Raw genomic sequence first — 27601 nt, 5'->3', positions numbered from 1 at the left:
GAAATATTTAACATCAATTGTTTAAGTAAGACATGTTGAAAAATATATGAAGATGATTAAATTCATAAAATGGCAAAATTATAGGACTTTATAAATTATTTAAAGTGACTTTAAATGTCAACAAAATTGGTTGATGTTAATAATCACAATTTATCCTTTAGTACATTTCATATAGTACCTGCCTGCTATTAACCTGTAATTTTGTTTGATTTTTTTTGTAAACATCCATCACATTAAACCACTTTCACACATGTTTGACATGCTTGACATGTTGTGATTCTTAAAGGTGTCAAGATAAATAGTTACTGTTGATTGGAAGACATTGACTTTTTTAAAAGTTTCATTAGTATAATATTAATTCACCTCTTTTACAATTTCCGGATTTTTGAAGTAAATTTGAATTGATAAAACCTAAATTTTACCAGAAAATCGTTCGGAATTCAAAATTTAGAACTTTCGTAATTCAGAAGTAATAATTAAATAGAAAACAGAAGGAGAAATTTCGCGACTCTGAAAAATGTTCGGATTTCAGAAGTTTACGAATTTTAGAAGTTCCGGAATTCGGAAGTTACACTGCATGTATTGTGTAAAATCCAAAAAAATTTTTTTTTAAAAACCCAAAGAGCTAGAGCTTAGATATTTGATATGAAACATCTTCTAATGAGTGTCTACCAAGTTTTTTTCAAATAAAGGGTCATTGGGTCAAAATTGGTGCCACCCAAAGGGGGTCATTGATTTTTCTTATATGTATGTAAAAAAATCATCTTCTTCTAAAAAAGCAAAAGAGCTAGATCTTAGATATTTAGCATGTAACATATTCTGTTGAGTGTCTACCAAGTTGTTAAAATAAAATCTCGTGCATCAAAATTGGCCCCGCCCCAGGGGGTCATTGATTTTGCTAAAATGTATGTAGGAAAAACAAAACAAAATATTTTTCTAAGAAAGCCAATGAGCTACAACTTAGATATTAAACATGAAACATCTTCAAGTGGGTTTCTACCAATTTTATTGTAATAAAGTCCTGGGGTCAAAATTGGCCCGCCACAAGGGTCTTGATTTTCCTTATATGTTACTTATAAAGAAAACAATAAAAAGCTTCCTCTTAAAAAAACAAGGAGCTCCACCTAAGATATTTAGCATGAAACATTTTCTAATGGGTCTCTACCAAAATTGTTCAAATAAAAGCCCTGGGGTCATTATTGGCCTTATGGGTGTCAATGACTTTGCTAAGTCAGTCAAACGTGCATTAAGCGTCTGCACAAGGGAAACAACAAAAATAATTACTTGACGAAAGTATCTTATGAAAAAGCATGTGAAAAAAAGTATAAATTTATACATGACATCTTTCCCCGACAGTGGAGAAGCTTTTCAACTTAATTTATATAAATGTTTAATAATAATAATAACACTCTGATCATTTTTCTTGTCCCCGACACATAAAATCCAATTTTTGTAGATGCTTTGTGTGGTGCATTTTCAATTTGAAATAAAGAAATTAATCTAATTGTAACGATTAATTTAATTGCTGACAAAGTTCAAGGTAAATTCAATGCAGTCTTAATATCAACAGCGAAGATTAGAAACCAACTAAGTAGGGGCGGAGTGTTGCATTGTTCTTTCGATTTTATTGGATAATACACCTCACTCGTATAATTAAATTCATTTGCATATGCTAAAAACGTTTGGGAAATAGATTTTTTCACACATTTATATATTGTGTTTTGATTGTTAAAACTTGTGAAATCACGAGGCGGCTTTGGCTTAAATCACAAACACTTGACAGTTCGCATCACTTTTAGAATATGTCCTCTTTAAACTCTGTAAACTTATTAGTGTTTTATAATATTAAAAGTAGTCGCTTGATGAAAATATTAATATCAAGTAGCTGACTAATTAGCGGTCGCCGGTCGCTATGTTCAAAAGTTACTTAATATATTGAAGATATTTAGAGAAAGTTATTTGGGGAAATTACAGTAGTTGCATAAGACAAAAGTCGCAAAATGCATGTGGTGGCATTGGCAAAATATACTGTATTTTAAAGGGACTCCACTGAGGTTTTAAGAGCCTAAAAACAAAACATTTCAATTTTTTCATAAATGAACTGGGGCACTTTAACAGATATATATGCACAAATAGTTAAGAAATAAACTATGAAATAAATTGAAAATCGTATTTTTATGCTTTTCTGAGCCCGTTTTGAGTGAAAAGCGTTTAAACGCTTTTCATTTTGGGTCACTTTTTTACAATTTGAATTATTATTCTGGAAAAACGCATTAAGCGACTGATCTGAAATTTTGCACAAAGATTAGTGGTCTAAACCATCGACAAATGGTACATTTATCTGGAAAAAAATTCAGTCCCATCATTTCAAATAACCTCAGTGGAGCTCCTTTAAAAGGAAATACGGAAGAAAGCTAAAGAGCTAGAGCATAGATTTTTAGCATGAAACATCTTCTAATGGTTGCCTACAAAGTTTGTTCACATCATAGCCCTGAGGTCAAAATTTAGCCCTCCCCAGGGTTTTTTTTTATTTTCCTTTAATGTATATAGGAACTAGAAATGTGTCATCATGCCACGGATGCCCCCGCATGCAGCCAAAATTTCAGATGTTATAATATTTAGTTCCAAATTTGTTTGCACAAATTATTGTTTTCATTTTCAGTTCAAAGCCCTTAAAACTTTTCAACGTTTACACAAACCATTTTCATACAATGTTCAAGGCACTGATTATATTCAGTCTTAACCTTTTGAAAATAGCATATTTCATATTTGTAGCCAAAATAATGGCTACATACATTTCCACAAAAGTATGAGTGCTGAAACTGAAAGTTCAAATTTTTTCCAATATTCAAGAAAGATAAGTTTGTCCAAAATCATTGAACCATGACCAAATTCAAACTTAAACTGCTTATTCCTAAGATGTATCTATATTATTTTCATGGTGAAAGAGACATAACTCTGCCAAAAAATCATCGAACCATGACCAAATTCCAACTTGACCTGCCCATTCCTTTGACATATCCATATGTCAAATTTGAGTTGAATATGCAACACTGTTGGGTAGATTATGAACAGAAACTGTAAATTTCATATTATTTTCAAAGTGAAAGGGGCATTACTCTGCCAAAAATCATTGAACCATGACCAAATTCGAACTTGGCCTGGGCATTCCAAAAACATATCCATATGTGAAATTTGAGTTGAATGTGTTGTACTGTTGGGGAGATAATAAACAGAAACTGAAAATTTCATATTATTTTCAAAGTAAAAGGAGCATAACTCTGCCAAAAATCATCAAACCATGACCAAATTCAAACTTGACCTGTATTTTCTCATGACATATCCATATGTCAAATTTGAGTTGAATGTGTTGTACCGTTGGGGAGATAATGAACGGAAACTGAAAATTTCATATTATTTTCAAAGTAAAAGGGGCATTACTCTGCTAAAATCATCGAACCATGACCAAATTCGAACTTGACCTGTATTTTCTCATGACATATCCATATGTCAAATTTGATTTGAATGTGTTGTACCGTTGGGGAGATAATGAACGGAAACTGAAAATTTCATATTATTTTCAAAGTAAAAGGGGCATAACTCTGCCAAAAATCATCGAACCATGACCAAATTCAAACTTGACCTGTATTTTCTCATGACATATCCATATGTCAAATTTGATTTGAATGTGTTGTACCGTTGGGGAGTTAATGAACGGAAACTGAAAATTTCATATTATTTTCAAAGTAAAAGGGGCATAACTCTGCCAAAAATCATCGAACCATGACCAAATTCGAACTTGACCTGTATTTTCTCATGACATATCCATATGTCAAATTTGATTTGACTGTGTTGTACCGTTAGGGAGATAATGAACGGAAACTGAAAATTTCATATTATTTTCAAAGTAAAAGGGGCATAACTCTGCCAAAAATCATCGAACCATGACCAAATTCGAACTTGACCTGTATTTTCTCATAACATATCCTTATGCCAAATTTGAGTTGAATATGTGCAACCGTTACTAAGATAATGAACGGAAACTGATGATGACGGAATGACAGAATGACGGAAGGACGGAATGACGGAATGACGGAAGGACGGAATGACGGAAGGACGGAAGGACGGAACAGGGTAACACTATATGCCCCGGCCATTACATGGCGGGGGCATAAAAACAAACAAAACATTTTCTTCTGTATAATAAAGGGGCTGTAGCTTAGATATTTGATATGAAATTTTGTCTCGTGGACCTCTACAAAATTTGTTCAAATTGGCCAACCATGCAGGAGTATAGATATACCTACATGTTTATAGTAAAAAAATTAAACAAAAATCTTCTATAAATCTACAAGAGCTAAAGATTTGTTTCCATAGCAACCAGTGACTTCATAGCAGCCATTAACTTTTCAATGCAAACTGTAAATTTTCATAGCAACAAGAAAACATTAATTTTCCATAGCAACGAATGACTCTACCATTGCCTTTCATAGCAGACACTGACTTTCGAGGAAACCAATTATTTTATATAGCAAACAATGACATTCGTATGGAACTGTTGTTTTCCATAAGCAGTAGCAACCATTTAAAGTTTTTACACATGCACTTTTTCAAATACAAATATGAATTCTGTGATATCAGTTTAAGATTTAGATTTTTGTTCTGCTTTCATTCATTGTTAACAATATTACTAATGTTCCTTGTCGTTGAGAATATTCTTATTCGGGTGAGCGATATCAGGGCCATCATGGCCCTCTTGTTTAAATGTTATATTTGTTTACTTTTGATCAGATAAAGCTCTTGGAGAGACTTGCAACGAGGTTGCAACGGAAGCTGAATGTTCTAATCCTGCTGCCGAATGTTTAAACAGGAAATGTACATGTAACACTTACAGTTATGATAACAATGGACAAGTAATTGGTGGGACGTGTATGGCAAGTAAGAAAAAAGCAGTACTTCAAAGTTTAAAAAAAAATTATTATAAGGTTTAAACTTTAATTGTTGATGCTTTCCAAATTTTAGCATTCAATCCAACCAGTCATCAGTTATATACAGGTTAATCATGCAAGAAAATCATTTGTAAAATGAACTAATATTTTGCTTAATCTGGAAACTACAATTAAACTTTATTATTTTCTGCTTTGTCAGCAAACGATTTGTTTTGGCATCAAATGAAAAATATATAATGCTATGAGGCTTGGCATAGAAATGTTTGGATTTTTAAAACATTTCATTGGATTATGAATTTTTTCATGAAATGAAAAAGAATATAAGGGCCTCTGTAACCAAATTAAACTAAATGAATTCCAGTCACTTCCTCTTACTACTGTGGGTTAGAATCAAGTCATATACTTTGGTTTCTTTCATGCGAGGAATCTATCCAGCTAGCTTAAGGAAGATTCATGATTAAATTCAAATGTTATTACCTTAGATAATGCATGGACGGACTTCATCTAGCGCTTTAGCTTGAATAGTCTTTTTTATGAGCTTTCACATTGTAAGTTTGAGTTAAAATGAAACAAACAAAAAAATAAGATCTAAACTAAAATAAAGTACTGGCACAAATTTTCATTGAAAATCTCATACACCATTTGATAATACAAATATTTTTTCTTATAAAATTATAAAACTTTAAATACAAAAGTAAATTATCAAAAAATGTTAGAAGAAATTACTATATCTATATATCTATATTGCTATATATTTTGATTTATTTTATTGAAACTAGATAAATTGAAAGGTAACAATTTCAATTTACTGCTTTCTTATAAGATATGCTTGAAGCATATGTAGAGACTGCTAGTTATTTTATTTACATTTTAGTACTAGCTTCTATTAAGAACAATTATATGGTCTTCAAAAACATTTAACAGTGGTTTAAAAAAGTTTTGACATTGTGAAGAAATATTTATTCTCATCATTTATCCTCACTTTTTCAGTATCAGATCTACAAGTGAGCAATGTTGGCTTCAGTTCAATACAAATTAATAAGATAACAGTTACTTGGACGATACCCCAGAACTATAAACAGTTCATCAACAAATTTAAAGTGACCTGGAGACCAACCAACAATAACAATGTAAACAATGAGTCAGCAGACCTAGACTCTTCTCGTACATCATACACAATGACAAGAGGAATAGATCCTGGTAGAGCTTATACAGTTACTATCATCTCAATCAACGATCAAACACAACAAGGGTCATCACGTAATACATCAGTTGTTAGATATCAAGCTGCAAGTAAGATTTTTTATTGAAATTATTGTAGTTGTTAACACTTGTCATATGATAGCAATTTTATTTACAGGCACAGTAGTTTGTGAAGACTGTCATATAGTAGATATTTAGGGATGCCTTCATCCCATTGGTTTAAACTTCAAACTACTTGTCCCTTACCTCTGTAAGTATGAATCTCAACAGCAACTTTAGATTATTTTATGTGAGGAACTAATACAGCTAGCTTTCAGAATGTTGGTAACAGGTTCTAGATATCTGAAGTAATGTACTGAAGGATTCTTGATTTTTTTCTACTTCACTAAAGCTGAAAAGTCTCCAAATTACTATTTTTGTGTAAATGTGACTTTTTCTTTGCAATAAAGTTTTTTTAATAAGATTTTGAATAACTGGCATTACTTGCATTCCGTTTTAGTCAGTTGATGACTGCCTAGAGTTTAACTACTAATTGGTGCCTTAAATTTTGAAAATATTTCTCCTTTTTTTGTTACTTAAAATTCTCAAATTTTGCATTAAAATTTATTTATTGCTTGCTTTTCATCAAGAGAAAAAACAAGACTTTATTAACAATTAATTTTCTTGTTTCAGAACCAAGTATAACAAGTGGAATTGATGAGTCAAACAGTGATAAAGATATCAGTGGTGGTACTATAAAAGTTGCCTGGAATAACGCCCCTGATTACAAAAGTGGCTACATTGTAAAACTTAAAGATGGAGAAACTGTAAAGTTTACTAGGACTGTTAACGGTGTATCTGTAACATTGTCAAGTTCAGGATTAAAGAATGGATACAATTATGATGTTACAATACAAGCAAAAAGTGAACACTTTGATAATGGGAAGACTGTACTGGGTGACATTTTTACTTCGAAATTTAAAACCACTCCAAAATGTAAGTTGATATATTAAGTTTATTTTAGATAATATTCATACCATGCAATGTTATCTTTAGAATTATTGATTACACCAGTACAGTATATAATTATGATGATTATTATGGTTAACTGGAGGCTCCAAAAAACATTCATATTGTATCCCATTATTTTAACCTATAACCAATGCCATGAAATTTTAAGTTTGCCATTTCTGTAATGTAAATAGCAATAAAGAATAAACTTTCATCTTTATGTTATTTAAGAACTTGACAAATATAGCCTGTTAGAGTTCTATTATTGATATTAGATAGATTCTAAATAATAATATTTATATTAATATTTATAATTTTATTTCAGTTAATAATTTGAATAATAGTTGTTTGGTTTTTTTCATGGTTGAAATTATGTGATTTGATAGTGAAATACTGATTTACTTCAATTTATATTTTCCAAGTAGAGATCAGCTGACACAAGTTTGTATTGTTATCAAAAAGATATAATGCATAAATCATGTAACTGTTTATTACATGCTTTTCGGTGGTTTATAGAAATATATCAGTGATATAAAACTGATAATTTCACTGTTTTGAATTTTAGCCCCTAACGTTGTTTCAGTTAAATACCAGCGTGCACAGTACTGGGAACCAACTTAATGACGTGACGTCGTAAATGATGTCACATTATATTATTATTTGGCGCGCTTTTCATTCTATGTTATGTTAAATGTCTTTTTAAAATGTTTCTTTGCATATAATAAAAAGAAAATTTGTTTAGTTTAGTGTAAGATCGAAATATATTTGACCTTGTGAAGACCAAAAGTTCATATTTTACTCGTGGCTGCGCTACTCGTGAAATATACCTTTTGGTGCTCACTCGGTGAAATATATTCCGATCTTACACTGAACTAAACAAATATCCTCTATTCATTACATGCTTTCCGGTTGTTTATAGAAATATATCAGTGAAATATAAAACCCATTATTTCACTGTTTGAAACAGTGAAATTATCAATTTAATACTTACTGTTTTGAATTTAAGCTGCCCCTTATGATGTTTCAGTGAAATATCAGCGTGCGCAGTGCTGGAATCAACTTTATAACGTGACGTCGTAAATGACATAATGTTGTATTATTATTTGGCGCGCTTTTCATTTAGTATTATGTTAAAAATCTGTTTAGTTTAGTGTAAGATCGAAATATATATCACCACATGAACAGCAAGGCGTCCGTGGCCAAGTGGTTGAGGTCGTTGCATTCAAACCACTTGCCCCTCACCGCTGTGGGTTCGAATCCTGCCAGGGACTTTGGATTCTTTCATGTGAGGAAGCTATCTAACTAGCTTATGGAACGTCAGTGGTTCTACTCGGGTGCCCATTAGTGACTGAAATAATGCACGGAAGGGCACCTGAGGTCTTCCTCCACTAGTAAAGCTGGAACGTCGCCAAATGACCTATACTGTGTTGGTGTGATGTAAAACCCAATCAAACAAACAAACCTCATGATCACCAAAAGTTCATATTTCACTCATGGCTGCGCCACTAGTGAGATATACCTTTTGGTGCTCACAAGGTGAAATATATTCCGATCTTACATTGAACTAAACAAATACCCTCTCTATATTAAAGTGTAACAATGATTGACTTGATTTGAATCTAATTGCAGCACCTGGACCACCAATAAATGGTACATGTAAAGACCCTACAGACAGTTCTATATCACTTGATTGGGAAGCACCAATAAATCCAAATGGTGATTTAGTACAGTACAACATCCATGTTTATAAACACGGTAGTCTTGTGTTTAACAATGTCACCTCAACAGGGACACGAACAGATAAAACTGTTGGAAATCTTGAACGTGGTAAGATGTTAAAGTTAAATGACATTTAAATTTAAGTTCTTATTCATAAAATAGTCCACTCATCTAAATTTAGAATATACAATGACAGTATAAACCAAAGATCTTAGTAGGGATTAGAAAAGAGAAAAAGATATCATTCTTAAAGTATACAAAATACACTGTAAACAGCGCATGAAAAAGAAATTATTGAAATATATCTAAATGAATATATTTGTTATGAAATTTAAGGGTTTATAATGCTCAAGTATGTTATCTTATTTTAGCCATTTACACTGAAACAACACAGTATTTTCTTTCTTAGAGACCCAGATCTTTACACAAGTTAAGTTGCTATGAAGATATCAATTCAATACAATGCTATTTAATTTTGATTTTTTACTGATGACAAACAGACAAAAGAAATATGGTTATGATAACTGATTTGCCATTTGCTAAATTATAAATGTGCTAAATACAAATTCTTCTAAGGACTCCACTAAGCAAAATGAAATAGTTCAGAAATGTATGTAATATCTTCTGGGTTAAAAAGTTAATACTGAAGGCTTCTTGATAAAAAAAGATTAAAGTTTTAGTAATATTTGATTGTGATTAATATTATATCATGATTCAGGAGTTATCCTTGAAATTGACTACTGATAGTCAAAGGTTTACTCTGATTAATGTTTCAGGAATATTTTACACATTTAAGATATACACGGTGAATGAAGTTGGACAATCAACAAGTTCACTACAAATTACATCCACAAACTGTAAAACTAAAGCTAGAAGTATGTATTTTGATATATCGTAGACCTACATTAGTTTGTTCTGAATATCAATTATTTAATACTAAGTGAAAATTTGAATGTTGAAAAAACTTGAAACTGACATTGATTTATTCTAGATATTAAAAAAGAAAAAAGATTCCTTTTGATATGAAATGTTTGTTTTATGCAACCGCAGTATCTGTGCAATGCACCTTTGTGTGTTTGTGTGTGTGTGCGTGTGTGTGTGTGCACGCACACGCTATAAAAATTATATTGCGAACTTAAAAAGTGGCAACTCCAAATTGAACCAAACTTTGCAGGAATTTTCCTTGGGTGAAGGGCTTCCAAAGTTGTTCAAAAAATTTGACTTCATGCAGACAAATTATAAGATTTTTTTTAATCTTCTCCGAAAAACCCCCAAGGCCTAGAGCTTAGGTATTTTGCATGAAGCGTTGTCTTTTGAGTATCTACCAAGATTGCAAGGTCAAGGTCGCTAGAGATGATAAAATATCCAGATATTGTCTAAATATTACCCATAGCATAGCATAATATTTTCTTTTATAAACCATCTTTAGCCAAGGATTATCGATGAAATTTTGTTATGAGACCTATTTTGATTATATATTGTTCCCCTAGTTTTGAGGTTTAAAGTGAATTTGTTTATGATGGAAGATCTGTTTATACAATATATAAAATTGTTGATAGAGTTTTACATTACGTTTAGTAAAAACAGCAACAAAGTTTTATATGTATGCTTTTTGCTAGTGTGAGATTAATGATTTGATATTACATAATTATATTCATATAAGAGATAATTAAATATTAAAGAAAAAAAAATTTTTTTTTCATGGTTCATGTTTATACTATGGAAAATTTGACCATTGTAGAACAGTTAACTTATTGGTGAATATAATAAGGCTTATCATTTTATATCCAAACTGTTCTTAATGAGTCCTTTCTATGAGATGGATGTGAAACTTTGATTATTTCTATTTTAATCAGTGTCAGCTATGCCAGAAAATCTACAAATAACAGATGTTACAAGTCGAAGTCTTCTGATTTCTTGGGATAAACCTGTAGATACGTTCAGCGATGAGACCTATGGATATGTTCTGCAAGTTAAGGATGAGCAAGACAAGTGTAAAGAAGAGGTTCTTTATAGATGCTCAGACTGTACAGGAACTTTTCCGGTAAAGGTTTTAAAATATGATTTATATCGATTGAATAGTGCATTTATTTGTAATTAAACAAAATGTCATTTCTATAGATATCTTGCTTACCAAGTATACACGAGTTAATTTTGGCTCGTGATGGGATAAGCAGCCTTATTATTCCTTCAGGTATAAAGTTTATATTATAGCCTCTTTATAGCCAAAAATAGACACAGTCTTAGTCTGCTGTCACTGCATGAAGCAGTATTACTTGTAGCTCACCTGAACCAAAAGTGCCCAGATGTGAACTTTTGTGATAACATGATAGTCATTATTTAATTATTGCAATGTAGCCCATTATTCAAACATTTAAGATCTTTGAATAGTGATGAACCATTTTAACTAGAATATTTGGTAAAATTTAAGTATAATGATATCAAAACTATGAAAGGCTTCAACATGAATTATGGAATATTTGTCATAACCAGTCACAATACCAAGACAAGGAGCATTATTATGAAAATTTTACTTATGCCACAGCAGCATCTCCGATGCGGTGGTATATAGCGATTCAACTCTGTGTGTGTGTATGCGTGTGTGCGTGTGTACGTGTTATGTAGATTATATAATGGACTTAGAAAATGCTAAAAACTACCAGTCAAATTTCAACCAAACTTGCAAAATTGTTCCATTGAGAAGAGCTTGCATCTTTGTTCAAAATTAACTTTTTCCTTGCAGAAATGTGGTTGACATGGCAACCAAAAGGTATGATAAGTAGAAATTTAAAAAAAGAATCTTCTGAAGAACGTAAAGTCTTAGAACATTGATATTTTTGATAAGGCATTGCCTGGTGGCGGGGTGGGTCCAATTTTGATCCCCCGGGGTCATTTATTTTCATTATATACACACTTATATTAAAAACTTAAAAATTATTTGTGACTGAAGATAGGAGGCTTTGAGATTTGATAATTGGTATATCATAACATCTGTAGGTCATCCACACAAGATGTTCAAACTTTGTCTCTAGTATAAAAATTGGACCCATCCTGGGGGTCATTCATGAACAAACACAAACCAAAATGGACAAACTTTGTTATCACTCTAGAAGTTACATTTTCATCCCAAATATCCTTGACATTGGTCAGAAAAAATCTTTGAATGATTTCTAATTCAGGTTTAAATAAGGGTCATCTGAGCTCGAAAACCTTTCACAGCATATAAAAAGCATAATAATATGGAAAATGTTATTAACACTCAGGGTCTTTCAAATAGAATGATGGTCTGGAGTCGGACCAATTTTACGAAAAATGATGTCTCGGTTGAGTCACGTGATTGGGTTATCTATCTACCGGCCGAGATCTGGCATAGTACATCACCATTAAAAAATCAAATTCTAAGATAATGTTTTATTTATTCAATCAAAAATTACTAAAAACTAACCCTGGCTATATTATATTATCAGTTTTTACTATAAAAAGAAACAATTTTTTAGATTTTATAGATGTGCAATGAAATTAGAAATTTTCATTCTCTTTGTCAAGGTAAGAATCTACTGCTTATATTTAAAAAAATAGTTCCGAGCTTCACGAGCTTTTTTAAAATATATTTGTCAGAGCAAAAATGTTATTTAATCGTATCATGTAAAAATGTTATAATAGTTCAAAACTGGTCTTGTTCTGGGAGTCACTTTGATGGAAAAAGCTTCAAATCTTCTTATTTGAGGTAAAAAGCGCAAAGTGAAGATATTTGTCAGGTATCATTTCTTAGTAAGGTTATACCAATCATACCTTTATTGTCATAATTGGCACACCCAAATTTAACACAATTAATATAACTTAATCATGAATTAAGTAATGATGACCTTATTGTAATATGGTATGAATTGTTTGTAGTATTTATTACACAATTAAAATACATATACGTCATTTGTATTTTTTTATTTCAGACTTCTAAAGTTTCAGGATTATGTTCTTTAAATAAACAGCCCGATTTCTACAAAACTTCAGCCGAGTTAGCGAGTCAGTTGTCATACAATGCAATCCTTAATCCTGACATTAACTACATAGTTACTGTTACAGCAATAAATGACGAAGGGAGAGGTCATCCTGCTACATTGACACAAAGGACAAAAGAAGAAGGTATATAATATAATATAATTATTATGTCCCTTATAATGCAAAGTTAACTGTCTGACTTTACATCACGTCAGCAGAAAGAAATGCTTGATAGTTGGTCAGTTAAATTGATAAAACTTACGTAATTACAGAACAAAAGACATTTGTCTTTTTTCCAAGAAACATTTTCTTACATATAATGCAATGAAGTTTGTCATAAAATGCCTATTGCACATCTTTTTTCAATATAATTAAGAATTCATTCGGTGAACTGTAGTAGGAAAGCGTTGTCCGTTCACCTGTCCATCTATTTGCACTTATAGATTACCTTTGTGGCAGGTAAGTGTAATTAAGCGTTGATGTCATTCATTCCATAAGCTTCTATGACGCTCTTTTTATGTGGTTAAAATACCAATGGAGGGAACAATAAAGAAGTCACAAATCTTGTTCGAACGCCCATCATCTGTCCGTTGACAGTTGGTTTCCGCAGCGTAACTTTTGAAGAATTTCAATTATTATATATATTTGGCATAACATTTTAAGTATGTTGATCAAAATACATGTTAGTTTCGATATTTTCTGATATCAACTCCTTATCAATAGAGTAATGCCCCCTTTTAACACATTTTCTGCGAAATTAATGGTTTCCACTGAATATCTCTTGAAGGATTTTAGTGATTGTGGAAACATAAGCATGTATGTATGTTAAATCAACATGCTGGTCAACGTCAATTTTCGCTGCAATCAGCTTATCATTTATAGAGTAATGCCTTTTCTAAAGCTATTTTTAGTGACATCAGTCGTTTCTGCAAGATAATTTTTAAAGGATTTCAAGAAGTTTGTTTATATTATTTCATGTAAACCTTTTTGTGCCTCAAATTCCTGCACGAACGCACACGAGAAGTCTTTCTTCGCCAATAAAGCTGAAAAGTCGCATTATGACCTTTGCAGTGTTGGTTGGCTCAGATCTGGTTGCTTCTAGGAACGGATTCGATAGTGTATCTATAAGCTTTTAGCTTCCTTCATAATTTAACTAAGAATAAATTCTGTATAAAAGAAATACAAAAGTTTTAAATGTGTAATGAATAATATTTCTTGAATGTTAATCTGATTTAACATACACCAAGCAAAAACAGAATAGCTCACATACTGTACAAAAATAATCAGTAAATTTTATTTTAACAGCTCCTCAGACTCCATATAATGTTAAAGTTGTAGGCATGACTGCAACAACATTTGATATTACTTGGAGTATAAATGGACCAAGGCCGGGCCTTACAACATATATTATAATGCTTACAGCAGATGTTCCTGCAGAGTCAATGAACTTTACTGCTACTGGTAAGTATATTTCCATTCATTTCTCTTGTAGGCAAAACAGCTACGTTTTGCCCATTCAAGTGTCAATAGTGAGAGAGAAGACAAATGTCAAAATAACTACAATTTGCCATAATTATTGTCAATTTAAAGTTCTTCTTCACATATATAATCTTTAACTTAAATGACCCTCGGAAATGTCTGATTAGTTATGTATTAGCAACGTTCATTTGATAAACACAGTAAGGCGATCATTTATATTTTAGGCAAAATTTATATTTCATTTTTAACATTTACAGTTCCATTTTCTGGTCATTGACCATTAAGACAGACACTTTTTTGAAACATGTAATTAATTCTACTGAATTTGCCAGTATAAAAATGTACATAATGTCAAGTATACAAAAGTTTTCCCATACGCTGTATTCGTGTTTAATTGTATGTCTTGTCATAAACATTTAAATAATGTTCAGGTTTTGCTTTGAGAGAATACAAAGCATTCGGATTACAAGAGTACTGGAATTACAGTGTCGCTGTGATGGCAAGTACATCAATTGGAAGCAGTAAATCAGCAGTGACAAATGAGTACAGGACTTCACCTGCAGGTAATCCTTGAATACAGGACTGATATCAAATTGATCATCCTAGAATGTCTGAATTACGAGGATTTATCAATATGTAATGCAGTATCATTAATATTTTTTTTCAGAAGAACAATAATTTCCTTGTACAACAATACAAAGTTTCTGACGTTTAATGCAAGGTTTATCTTTCAATAACTGAAAAAAGGCCAACCCAAGTGCATTTCTTCTCTTGTAGCAATGACCTGCAATACATAATTGTAGTCTAGAAAAGAGGGGAAAAGCCACCACAGGGTGCCTAGGTAGCGAATATGATGGATGTTGAAGGCAGTCAGTTTTCTTTAATTAAACATCAATAACAGTAGTACGTTTGTGTGCAGGAGCGTTGTTTTGCAGAAAATGCCTATCCTACGAGTCAAAGGACAAAACTTATTGAAGTGTTTCTCATTTATTCTTCAAACGATGTATCTAGAATACTTGGATGTAACAGAACGACCTCTTAAAAAGGAATTTTAACAAAAGTTCCATTGGTATTAAATCATATAACTTCCGAAACTTTCGTGACATTTTAAGAAATATTTGAGCACATTTGTGCTCCTTCTCCCTGTCACATGTTAGCAAAAATATCTAGCCGTTATTCGCCTCACCTTCAGGTGATTCTTCAAAATCGTATGAGCTGGCTCTTTTGATATCGCTGCAATATTGGCTATTTTTGTTATTTAAAGTCTGACATCTATGTAAATGATAAGCATGACTTTATGAATGTTTCTGACAGTAACTATGGCACGTCTTCTACCAGATTTATAGGCATCTTTGACTCGTGCCTATTTTTAAATTTATACGTCCACCTAGAAACAGTTGCATAAGATACTTCATTGTTGTCTATCATAATAAACATTTTTAGCATATTTTCCTAGCCTTGCTCGAGCTTTTATGTAAGCCCGTCTTACCATTTTACATGAAGTTACTCGTGTAAGGTATTTAAAATGCGAATAAAATTTTTAATCGGCTGACTACAAACATGATTTTGTTTCATTTAAAAACAGATGCAGATGTGAAAAATACGATAATTGGAATCTTTATATCCGAATAAACTTTTACACACTTTAGGTATAAAGAGGATAATTAATGTGTTTGCCATTCAGATATTAAGGTCTAAGATTCTATAATTTGCGTAAAAGGAGTTATCAGACGACTGTCAGAATGAATCAAATGAAGAATTTATACTGGTCATATTATAAAATAATAGCTGTAATACTATTCTATTAGTCACATATATAGACTTGAATATCGACCTTATCATATAAAAACTTTATGATATAACTTATCTTTATGATTACGGGGCATATTTTGGCATAGCCAAGAACGGAAAATGTTTCTATATGCAAAGTAGAAGGCAAACTTAAATATGAATTGCTATGTAAACCTATGTTGGTAATTATAGCATCAAGATATAGAACTTTACGTATTCTTGTGTTTGATTTTTAGCACCTGGCAAAGTTTCCGAATTTTCTATAGAACCACATCCCGATGAAGACTTTACAAAAATGAAGATATCATGGAAAATGCCGACTATATTAGAGAGAAATGGAGTCATCAAAAGCTACCGTTTCGAAAACAATGAACCAGGGGTATGTGTTTGTATACATAAGGTAGTCTTTATGTTTTTTACTTCAACAATGTATGCCCTATATTAAATTAAAAATGCGTTAAAAATCCTTTGCGCATGAATTTCGTTGTATTATTCAAAATGCACGTTGTAATTTTACATATATAACAATTGTTCAACGTTTGAACCACGTGAAGCTCTGGCCATTATACACTGTGTAGAACAATACTGATTATGTTAAGAAAAACCTATATCAGACTCGGCTAGTGTCTCGTCCAATATATATTTTACAGTCGTACGTGTACACTTACAATATAATTCCGTATTTAATTTAACATTGTAATATAATCTCATGACTGCCAGCTATTCATTTATTGATTTTGACGTTCAAGATGATGTTGTACAATGTATGATTTTATCATAAGTGAGCACAAATCGCCTTATAAATAACAAATATGAAATTGAAAAAAAAATGATTCCATATCTTAATATGAAAAACTCAATTTTTCCATCATTTGTTAACGTAAATTTCCTTCAAATCCTGTTATCAAATAGGGACTTCTTTTAAACTTTATTGAATATTTTTGTGCCAAGATAACAGGCAACGTCTTGCATTTTCTTTAAGTTGTTTTACTGCCAAGTCTTAAAACATTACTAGATATGCTCAATAAGTGTCTTTACTTTCTTTAAGAATGTGACGGCGACAACAAATTTCCAACAGAATCATCCAGGTTATACTTACACAAAAACGGTATATGTAGTGCCAGAAGAGAAATACACATTTAGGGTGAATGAACTTTTAAAATACAATTGCTTACCTTATTAAGAAATACGAAAGCTATATAGAAGAAAAAAGTTCTTAAAATTAAATGAAAACGTATGTGATTTTCCGGAAATACGCCACACACATGTGAAAGACTGAAACTATTTCTCTGTGTTTATTGTAATGCACTTGGTTGACCGTCCGTCTGATATTTCGTATCCGCTCTGTATCTTTGGAGCCGATGGAAAGAAATTGAAACTTCTTGGAAGAAAACTTTATGCATAATGAGAGTGCAGGTTTTAACTTCCTTGGGTCATTGTCATTATATAAAAAAAACACTTGAGTAATTATTCAATAACCAGAGTTTAGATATTGAGCATTTAGAGGCGCATCTTATGCACATGGAAGTATACAGTAAACATGGCTTAAAGCTCTTTTCCTCTGAACCTACAGCTTGGTTTTTATATAAAAAAGATCAATTTTCTGCACATCATTAACATTACATGAGTTGTCTGTGTGAGTAATGATGTTTATGGGTATGAAGGAAGGTAATAAAACAGCAAAATATTCAGAATCGTAGTATTTTCAATTTTGATTAATTTTGGGGTACTATTTTGTATTTTTAAGTATAGGTATAAGTTCATTTGTTTGAGCTTTTCTTTAAATATTTATCATTTAAAAATAAATATTATTGCTGCTTAAAGCCAGTAAATAGAGCTTTTTAGGGATAATTGTTTGTATTATGTATAAAAATAGGTCTTCTATATAAGTAATTAATATTGATCTTAAAGTATTTATATTAACGCAATATATTACATGTATGACAGATTATTTAATGTGTAGTCATGTAACTGATTACAAAAAAAAATATTGTCAAATTGTTTCAAAGATGTCAAAATAATACTGAGTCAAACTCCAATCTATGTTGTTTGATTTATTGATAAAATAGATATACTGAGATTAATCAAAACTTTCTTGGCTCATTGGTTAAGATCCTTAAGATCTTTCCCCTCACCGCTCGGGATTTGCTCGTACCTTAAGTAACGCAAAGAGGGGTACCAAAAGTTTTTCTCTAGCTACGTAGACTAAAAAAATATAAATTTTAACTTACATTTACATCAAATAAATAATGTTAAAACACTTACAATAATGATATTGTTTTCTTAATCAAGAACATTATTATTGATATCAGAGAAATATTGTTTCGTATTTCAAAGGAATATTTTCTTAATATAAACTTCTTCCAATATTGGGTCTTTCTGTTAGTTTGGGAAATGAGAAGTATCTCTTTATCAAATAAATTTGGGGCAGTAAAAAAAAAAACAAGGGGATTTAATCCTTAAAGTTATGTTTGTTCCCGGAAATGCACTCTTTTTATAAATTATAACTTCAAGTTGGGAAAATGTTAGTTATACAAAATTATCTGAGATATTTAAGTTGTAGGTTTATGCAATAAATGAACAAAACATGGAAGGAGAACACATTATGGTTACAAAAATGGCTCCTCCAGGAGGTTTGTTACTTAGATATTTTAGCCTTTTTAAATCTTCATTTTGGAGTTAACAATTAATTAATGGCTATCACAATTTTTTGTGTCGCCTCTACAGAGTAGTGGCGACTAAGGGATCACTCCGTCGTCTGTCTGTATGTCTGTCCGTCCGTCACAAAACTTGTCCGGACTTCCCCTCAACAACTACTGGTGCAATTTCATCCAAACTTTACAGGAATGATCAGTACCAAGTCTAGTTGTGCATATCATCGGCACTTTCCGGTTCAATGATTTTTGTTAGATTTATGGCCCTTTCTAATTGTCTTTTCTTTAAGTTTGTCCGGACTCCTCCTTCTATACCACTGATGCAATTTCAATGAAACTTTACAGGATTAAATTGTAGCTCAAGTACTTGCGCATAGTACACGGGATTTCCTTTTGAGTGATTTGTGACTGAGTAATGGCCCTTCGGTAAAAAATATGTGTTGTTTGCTTTTCGTGTGTTGCAAGCTAAACATAATCTTGTCGGACTACTCCCCAGAAAATACTTGTACTACTAATGTAATTTAATCCAAACTTTACAGGATTGTTCAATAATAACTTTTGTTGTGCAGATCATCGGCTTTCTCTGGCTCAATGATTTTTCTTTTGAGTTATTGCCCTTGAATTATTTTTATTTCTAAAGTTTGCCCGAACAAATTCTCTTCTACCACTGATGCAATTTCAATGAAACTTTACAGGATTGATAAGTATCTCAAGTACTTGCGCATAATATACAGGTTTTTTGCTTAAATGATTTTTGGCCGAGTTATGGCCTTTCAATAACAAAGTTGGGTTTTGTGATGCCAGCTACACAGAAGCTTGTTTCAACTTCTCCTCAGAAACAAATAGTAGAATTTCATCAAAATGTTTCAAGAATGATCATTACAATGTCTAGTTGTGCATCTCGTCAACAATTTTTGATTCGATGATTTTTGTCAGAGTAACGCCCTTTTCAAAATTTATCCGGACTACTCCTGTTATACCACTGATTCATTTTCAATGAAGTTTGACAGGATTGATTGGTAACTCAAGTAACTGCTCACATTACATGGGGTTTTTGGTTGAATCATTTTGGCCGAGTTATGGCCCTTAAATAAAAATTGCGCTTTATCTTGTAAATCGTGTATGTGTCATCTGCTACACAGTAGCTGCAACATGCATTTGGCTACCATGAGGGAACACATGTGATCACTGTTTGCCTTTATTAACTAGTAGTTAACTACTTTTTTGAAAACGTGTTAAACATATCTCACTAATAAAATTTAGAGAGAGAATAAAATAGTTGTGTTACTTGTGAAAGGAATAAATGGTCTGATTATTTATTATATATCTTGTTATTATTTTGGTTCTTTCTGTCATAATAACTATTAATGTGTGTCGTAGTAAATGAAATCTTTTTCGAACTTCTTTGTACATATTTAAATTAAGGATATAATGTTAAAGGTTTTTTTTTATTTATAAAGATACTTTATCTGGTGGTACGAGGTAATAATCTGTTGAAGTAAATACTATAAGAAAACAATTGTCATTTCAGTTCCTTTAAACATCGAGGAAAGTTTAAAAATGGATGTTATCGATTTACAACGAGAGAAGACTGTAACTGAAAGACAAATAACGATAACATTAGTTCGGGAGTTTTTTGAAGAATCTACAAATGGCAAAGTACAAACCACTGGAATCTTAGTGTGTGTTAACAGTTGTGACTTTGAAGGTAATATTTTCCTTTTGTAGATATTAAAAAAACAATGATTGTGCAAGTTTTGCAGATTATATGAAATTTCAAAAAAAAATACAGAAAGGAACTTTAAAAATTTACACAACACTGTGGAATGTGATTTGATATATAATAATATGTTTTTTGTTACTTCACTTCGATTGTTAGGGCCCATATCCGTAATGGTCCTGTCTAAAGGGTACAAGTAGTTTGTTATATAACTCTCGCCGAGCGGATCGGGTAATGAAACAACCATTTATACAAGTCCTTATGATCTGTCTCAGATGTAAGCTCATTAAAAATTTTATAAGGTATTTTTAAAGGCGTAATGACAATAACGGATGTGAATGCAATGGAAAATTGGGCAGGAGCATCAAAGAAAGGTTCGACGTCATATCGGGCGACAAATTCTGACTGGCTAGATAAGGCTACTGTACAATATACATGTGGTATGTTGCAGTTTTCAGTTAGATTTTGCAACTTTTAAAATTCGCGTACGTATCATTCATTTTTTGATAACAAGGATATTTTATGTTATCGCAGTAAATACATCTAGATAAATGAGATTAAACGTAATACTTATACTTGTATATGCTTAAAAGTTTCGACAAGATGTATTGAATGAAAGAAGCAGGACGTGAAGTAGTTGAACACTTGGTTTAAGGGATTTGATTAAATTCTCACACAGTAATAGAGAATTGTAAGTAAAACTGTATAAAAGCTATCATTCTTACTTAATTTATGACATCGTAAAGTGATAGACACCGAAGAGAGAAAGTGAGTTGTCCAAGATCAAACATGGCAGTGATAGACACCAGAGAGAAGAAGTGTGTTGTCTCTAAAATCAAGTTCGCTACCTTAGATATTTTCATGTTTCCTCTCACAACCTTTATTGGTTTATTTTAATGTGCAGGTTCGGGAGAATCCATCAGATATATTCTTGTTTAAAACAATGCAAATATAAATAAAAATCAGAAACAGAGCTAATTAATTATTTGCGGTTTTGATTTTATCATGTTCGTATGACTTTGATTGCTTTAGTTTAAGGAAGAAATAAAAGAAAGAGACAAATATTGAGTACATTGTTATGGTTCATTTTTAGGAAGAAATAAACGGGAAGTAACAAATATTGAGTACATTGTTGGCAATGATGATTGTACAAATGTCTCGCCAGATGAATTTTGTAATGGACCTCTTCAACCAGGGACAAGTTATAAGTATTGGACTATGTTTATTAAAACCCTACATATCCAATATTTCAAAAGATATTGATATATACTAGTAGATACTTTGTAGATAACCCACATAATAGTTTTTCTCTTTAAAAAAAGTAAATAAATAAAAGTGTTTGCCATAGTTTAAACTAAGTATTGAACAATTTGTATACATTGCTTGATTTTTTGCTAACAGGTTTGTAGCATTTACGTGTACAAATGGAGGATGTCTTAACAGTCGTCAGTATGGACCTTTTACAACGGCTAATGCAGGTGAATTTGTAAACATGATAGTTGGTGCAAAATGATCGGCATGAATAGATTTCAATATAAATGTTCACCAAATATTTTTTTTTTGTATTTCAAAGCAATCAAGTATTTTTTATTTATTTATTTATTTATTTATTTATTTATTTATTTATTTCTATTTATTTATTTATTTGGTATTTAAAAGCAATAGATAGTATACCAAGAACGCCTTGTAAAAGGCAACATATCAGATCGCAAGAACTTTGGTAGATAAAATCATTTTACCAGGGTACGCTATTTCCCTTTCAAAACGTCGCAGATATTCATATAACATTATAAACAAGTCTCATGTCAGACTACTAAACACTATATAGGGAAATCTTCTGATATCTTATAAAATGAATTAATTGATTTTCATATTCAAAAATATATCGGAAGAAAAGCAGACCAGTCTTATTTTCTAATTTAAATTTTCAAACCTGAAACATGAATTTATTGTGCATATCTAGATTCGCATTGCTCCGAGTGTAATACTACCAACTCACAAGCTGTCATCGTTGGAGTTGTACTTGGCCTAATTATCATCATTCTTCTATTATATGCTGGCTATGCAACTTACCTTATCAGAAGGTATAGAGCGAAAGGTAGGACATTAGTAAGATATAGAAAATTGCATGATAAATGTGATAAATAGAAGAGAAAAGACAATAATGCCAATTTAATTTCACTCCTCTTATTTTCGAGCACGAGTGGTTTAGTTCGTTGACTTGAAAGCACTTGGCCCACAATGTTGTTGGTTTTAATATTCGCCAGGTACTTTCTTGTCTTTTATGCACTGAACTAACGGAAAATCGCAGGTTCTACTCGGATTCCCGCTTATGCCAAAATAATGCACAATGGGGTACCTCAGGTCTTTATCCATCAGTATTTTATAATCTAAAACTAAACTAGTCGACTTTGCCTATATGAATAAGAAAACAAATTCACACTAGTTATACTGATGTTCTACCGGTATTGTCGAGTTTGGTGTGTTTCATTAGATTTCATATCAAGACATATTTGTCATCTTATAAGGCAGGAAGTTTATAATGTAGTTGTATGCTAGCTGTGTGTGTGGATATTTATTATCATGTTTACGAGTGGAAGGATTATTGTTTTTTGAAAAACATTTTCCATGCACATGGGATACTCATATTTCACGCTGTGATAAATGTGTAAACTGTTTATACTTTATGTTTTCCAGATGAACAAGAAATAAAATTTGAAAATAAGTAAGTAAAGTATGATGAATTATTGATTTAAGTAAGTAAAGTATGATAAATTATTGATTTATGTTTATTTGTTTCTGTGTGCAATTTACGGCAATTTTACACATATTTGGTCATATCTCGGCAGTCAGTCCCCTGGATAACTAACCAAATGTTAGCAAGTTCTTCACGTGTGACCAAATACTAATACAACATGATTTTAGAATCATCGGTTCGAGTCAAATGACCATTAGACTCGATATCCAAGATCAATTTTACGATGACATATCGCCTCGCCCGAAGATCGGACCAGATCCGATGCTATTTTCATTGAATTAAGCGGGATAGCAATGATTTATGATTAAGAAGTATGATAACATAATGTGTATTTGTATTCTTACATCTTAAATATATATCAGTCATTTAGTTAAACACTTAGTGTATGTTAAATATTTGGTAAATTGTTAAAAAAATAAATAAATAAAAAACAATAATAAAAATAATAAAACGACCTGCCAACAGCACTGCTTTATGATGAAAACATTGTTTAAATTTCAGAAAGAATCGTAAAAATCAAACGTATGAGAATGAAACATTCATGCTCGGTACAGCAAATACATCGGGTAACTTAAACGTTGATTCAGAAGTTGAGAACGTATATTCCAGACTCGATGACAATGCAAGAGAAGACAAAACAACATATGAAAGTCTTAGACCATGATCATAATACTGCTGTGTTTGGATATTTCTTGTATAATCGGCTCTTTAACTTTTTTTCATTTAGCTTATGTAAACATAATATTACGAAACATACTTGTAGGTGTATATATTGTATATATTTTGATTTTTATAATTGCACAATTATATCAAAAATTTTGTATTAGTCACGAAAACTTGTTAGGTTTATATTTGTTCCTTTCCTGACATAACTATGTAATACATTTTCAAAGTACACAAATGATTACTTAATGATTAAGTATCAAAGGTCAGCATCATTCAATAAAGAAATGTAGTTTAATAATACAAACAGTTTAATTGTTATTATTGAAGTATAAAATGCAAGACCAAATGCTCATAACACATCAATATTTATCTGCCAATGTGAGTCTACAATTGGCACATTTGACATATTTTATCGAAATATTTATAAAAACAGTAGCAAGGAATCATATTGATCTTCTTATATTTCTTGTAAAAATATGGTATTCAAGTTGTAAATGATTATGAACATTTATAGGATGAATACTTACTCTTTTTCAAGAACAATTAAATATCTGCTTTATATAGGTATATAATATTGGATCATGTATCTTATGTATTACCAGCAACATCGATAAATAATTCTTTCGTGGTTTGTTTTCACGTATTATACTAATACAATCAACGTAATTATTAATGGCATTACAAACCTTACATTTTAGACGAAATCATTTTAACTAACTGCATGCATCACGTTCAGGAATACTACCCGACGGACAGAAATCATCATTTTATACGAATGTGATACGGAGATACGGAGTGTCGTTAAATGTTGTACTGGCAATACGTCATGGTTGAGTATATTCAAAATTGTTAAAATGTAAACACGTGTATAATAAAAAGTTATCCAAGTCTCTTGATGTTCTATTTCCATTGAATCTCGTTGATTGTACCTGCAAGGACCTTTCGCGGCGCTTCTCAGTAACAAATATTAGAGAACATTTTATGATCGTGATAGTGGTGAAATTACTATAACATCAGTAATGAAGGCGTGTCTATCGCAAAAAAACAACATTTGGTTTAAATTAAATGCTAGGCTTTTCAATTTTTATACTGATATATATCTATGCGGGCTCGTATTTATGGTTCGACGAGTCTCCCTACGACCTCTCGTGTTTGTTCAAGATTTCTATCAATTTGACCACATCGGACGTACACTTTTGGCGGGGGATTGGGATTATTGTAGGTTGGGAATAAGGGCCTTGTAAAATTTACATATGATATTAATTATATTCCTGACGATTTCCTTCATAGAACCTCATGTGATAACATAAGAGTTACAAAGTTGTACACAGTTTAGAAAAGTGAAATTAGGTATTTTCTTTGCGTCGGTAAATAAACACATTGCGATAAATAAACACATTGCGAAATAAGGAGAAATGGCATGACAGTCTCCCATTTTTATTTTATTAACCATTTCATTAAACGAATGGTAGTTTCGGGCATTTGAAAAAGCTCGTACATCATGTAAAATTAGTTCTTTTCTTTTAAGAAGCAATTAGCTCAATGTGATTTATTAATTGATTCCACAAAAATGTTCATGTTTCTAATCATACATTGTAGAAGGTATAGAGTCATATAAATTATATGAAAAGAAAATTCATTAATGAATATCTTGAAACTGTTAATTGGACCACCAGTATTAGTGGTAGAGAAGGAAACAAGCTTACAATTAACTGTGTATCACTAAAACTTTCTTCATAGCACTATAATCATTACATATTTATGTCCCCTCTCCATCGTTCTGCATACTGTAAAGTTCGATTGCGCCTATTCAAATTGAAACTAATAGGGCCGACGATTTGAGTATCAAAAACAGTACTTTTCCATTTTGACATTCTACTGAAACTGAAAATCATGTTATTTTCGACTGTTCCTTGTATGACGAATGACATTAGAATTAAATTAATAGATATGAATACATGTATGTCAATTGATCAAGATGAAACTTGTTGATGAAACTCACTGAATAAGAGAATTTGTGCCAAACCTTGTCAGATTTAACTTGGTTAATAATATAGTTGTCCTTTATTTGCGATTTCTACTAAGTGGCATATGCTTATCACTCCACCCACGATCAGATCGAGGTAATATCAATTCTAGCGCATTCATTTCTTCTTATTGTAATTTAACTATTGTTTGTTTTATTATCCGTGTTTTACCTTGTTTATTTTATTGTCATATCAATTTAAGGTTTGACATCTGTTGTTGTTTTTGTGGTTGTTTTCATTTTATTTTGGCTGTTAGAATTATGTTTATTGACATTCAGTAATATTTAATGTCACATAAAAATGCAAGATATAGCTCTTATATAAATAACTCGTAGATTGTTGAAACAGAGATAAAGATTTTAAATAATCTAAAAGTCTCAGATTAAAGATTGTTGACTTGTGTTATTACGCTTAAAAAAATTATATTCACTACTGTAGCTGTTAATTGCTGTGTTGCGGCTGAAAGTTTTGAATTGTTTCCCATACTTCATCCCAGTGCTGTCATATTTCATTGTACCTTTAGCATCATTGATTCTAAAACTTTGTTTGTTTCGATGATTATCAGTCAAGCGGAAAAGATTCCCATAATGTCTCATGATCAACTTAAATAGAACTGAGTTTGTGGTTTTCAAATATTTGTTTTGTTGTCACCCCTCCCCCCCCCACCCCCGAGAAATCATCCCATTTCGGATTTTTTTGATACCTAGAAATCATTATCAAGCCCACGTGGCGAGAGAAACATACCTGTGGCCTCAGAAGGATTTGAACAACAATCACTAGATAAGCAAACATACACTCACTATACCTCTAACAGCCCTTCGTGTTTCATAAATTATCAAATCATTGAAATGATATGAACCACTGCCTTTGTACAACATTTTTCAGTGATAGTCTTGTCCTCTTAGGACAATGTACTCATGACGTACAAGTGTATGACACTCCAAAATTTCTCATTTGTCTTCAGAAATAGTCAAAAATTATATTTTAAAAATTATACGTCCTGATGATGATTTTAATAGATTATTTCGGTAATTTCTTTTTATTAGTCACAATTATCAGATGGTGCGGTTAACTTATGAACAGAGAGAAATCATTAGATGTCACCTTGATGGAATCCGTTTAGCTCGGTGAAAAAATAGATCATTAATCTTGATAACGAATAAATCTAGGTGAAACGTGTTTTTAAAACAGCAACGTTTTAAGCCAAAAATTTCATCTTTATGAAATGTGCAGTTTGTATTTAAATAAGATAAATACTCACGAAAATGGTATGTCTATACATCATTTTAACTTTTTGTATGCAATTAACATTCCTGAAACTTTATTTAGATTTTGTTTAGGAAGAAATGGTATGGAATTACGAAATAACTGATGGACGAACACCGTCTTACTGAAATATATGCATGATAATCACGCGACATTGCTTCATATAATGTCATATTTTGTATTGCATTGTCATGTTCCACTTATAAGTCTATGGTTTTGGCTAAGCACGCATTATTATAAGTCTATGGTTTTGGCTAAGCACGCATTATATTCAGACGCTATACATGATATGAAATATGACAGGAAGCATTCGGCACGACATTTAACATGCGACAAGTGACAATGCGACAAGAAATAATAAGACAATGTGACACGAGCTA

General features: G+C 31.5%; 1 protein-coding gene across 1 annotated transcript in view; it reads left to right on the top strand.

The window, feature by feature from the left end:
- The window catches only part of LOC132738986 (tenascin-like), a gene marked incomplete at its 5' end in the record, with an annotated part of 66913 nt that extends 40357 nt beyond the window's left edge, over positions 1 to 26556 (top strand). Inside the window, 19 exons of the mRNA XM_060726624.1 lie at positions 4792 to 4938; positions 5940 to 6242; positions 6825 to 7127; positions 8772 to 8969; positions 9638 to 9736; positions 10718 to 10905; positions 12812 to 13004; positions 14166 to 14321; positions 14771 to 14902; positions 16367 to 16509; positions 17179 to 17274; positions 18694 to 18763; positions 20316 to 20492; positions 20819 to 20944; positions 21598 to 21712; positions 21906 to 21982; positions 22468 to 22602; positions 23202 to 23229; positions 23764 to 26556. Coding sequence (XP_060582607.1) covers positions 4792 to 4938; positions 5940 to 6242; positions 6825 to 7127; positions 8772 to 8969; positions 9638 to 9736; positions 10718 to 10905; positions 12812 to 13004; positions 14166 to 14321; positions 14771 to 14902; positions 16367 to 16509; positions 17179 to 17274; positions 18694 to 18763; positions 20316 to 20492; positions 20819 to 20944; positions 21598 to 21712; positions 21906 to 21982; positions 22468 to 22602; positions 23202 to 23229; positions 23764 to 23926 — 2849 coding nt within the window. The remainder of the gene's footprint in view (positions 1 to 4791; positions 4939 to 5939; positions 6243 to 6824; positions 7128 to 8771; positions 8970 to 9637; positions 9737 to 10717; positions 10906 to 12811; positions 13005 to 14165; positions 14322 to 14770; positions 14903 to 16366; positions 16510 to 17178; positions 17275 to 18693; positions 18764 to 20315; positions 20493 to 20818; positions 20945 to 21597; positions 21713 to 21905; positions 21983 to 22467; positions 22603 to 23201; positions 23230 to 23763) is intronic.
- Positions 26557 to 27601: the final 1045 nt, after the last annotated feature.

The sequence above is a fragment of the Ruditapes philippinarum genome, unplaced genomic scaffold (assembly GCF_026571515.1).
Source record: "Ruditapes philippinarum isolate M1 unplaced genomic scaffold, ASM2657151v2 ctg2380_1_1_1_1, whole genome shotgun sequence".
Classification (NCBI taxonomy): Eukaryota; Metazoa; Mollusca; class Bivalvia; order Venerida; family Veneridae; genus Ruditapes; species Ruditapes philippinarum.
The sequence above is the reverse complement of the archived record's forward strand: the minus strand, read 5'-3'. Positions and strand labels throughout refer to the sequence as shown.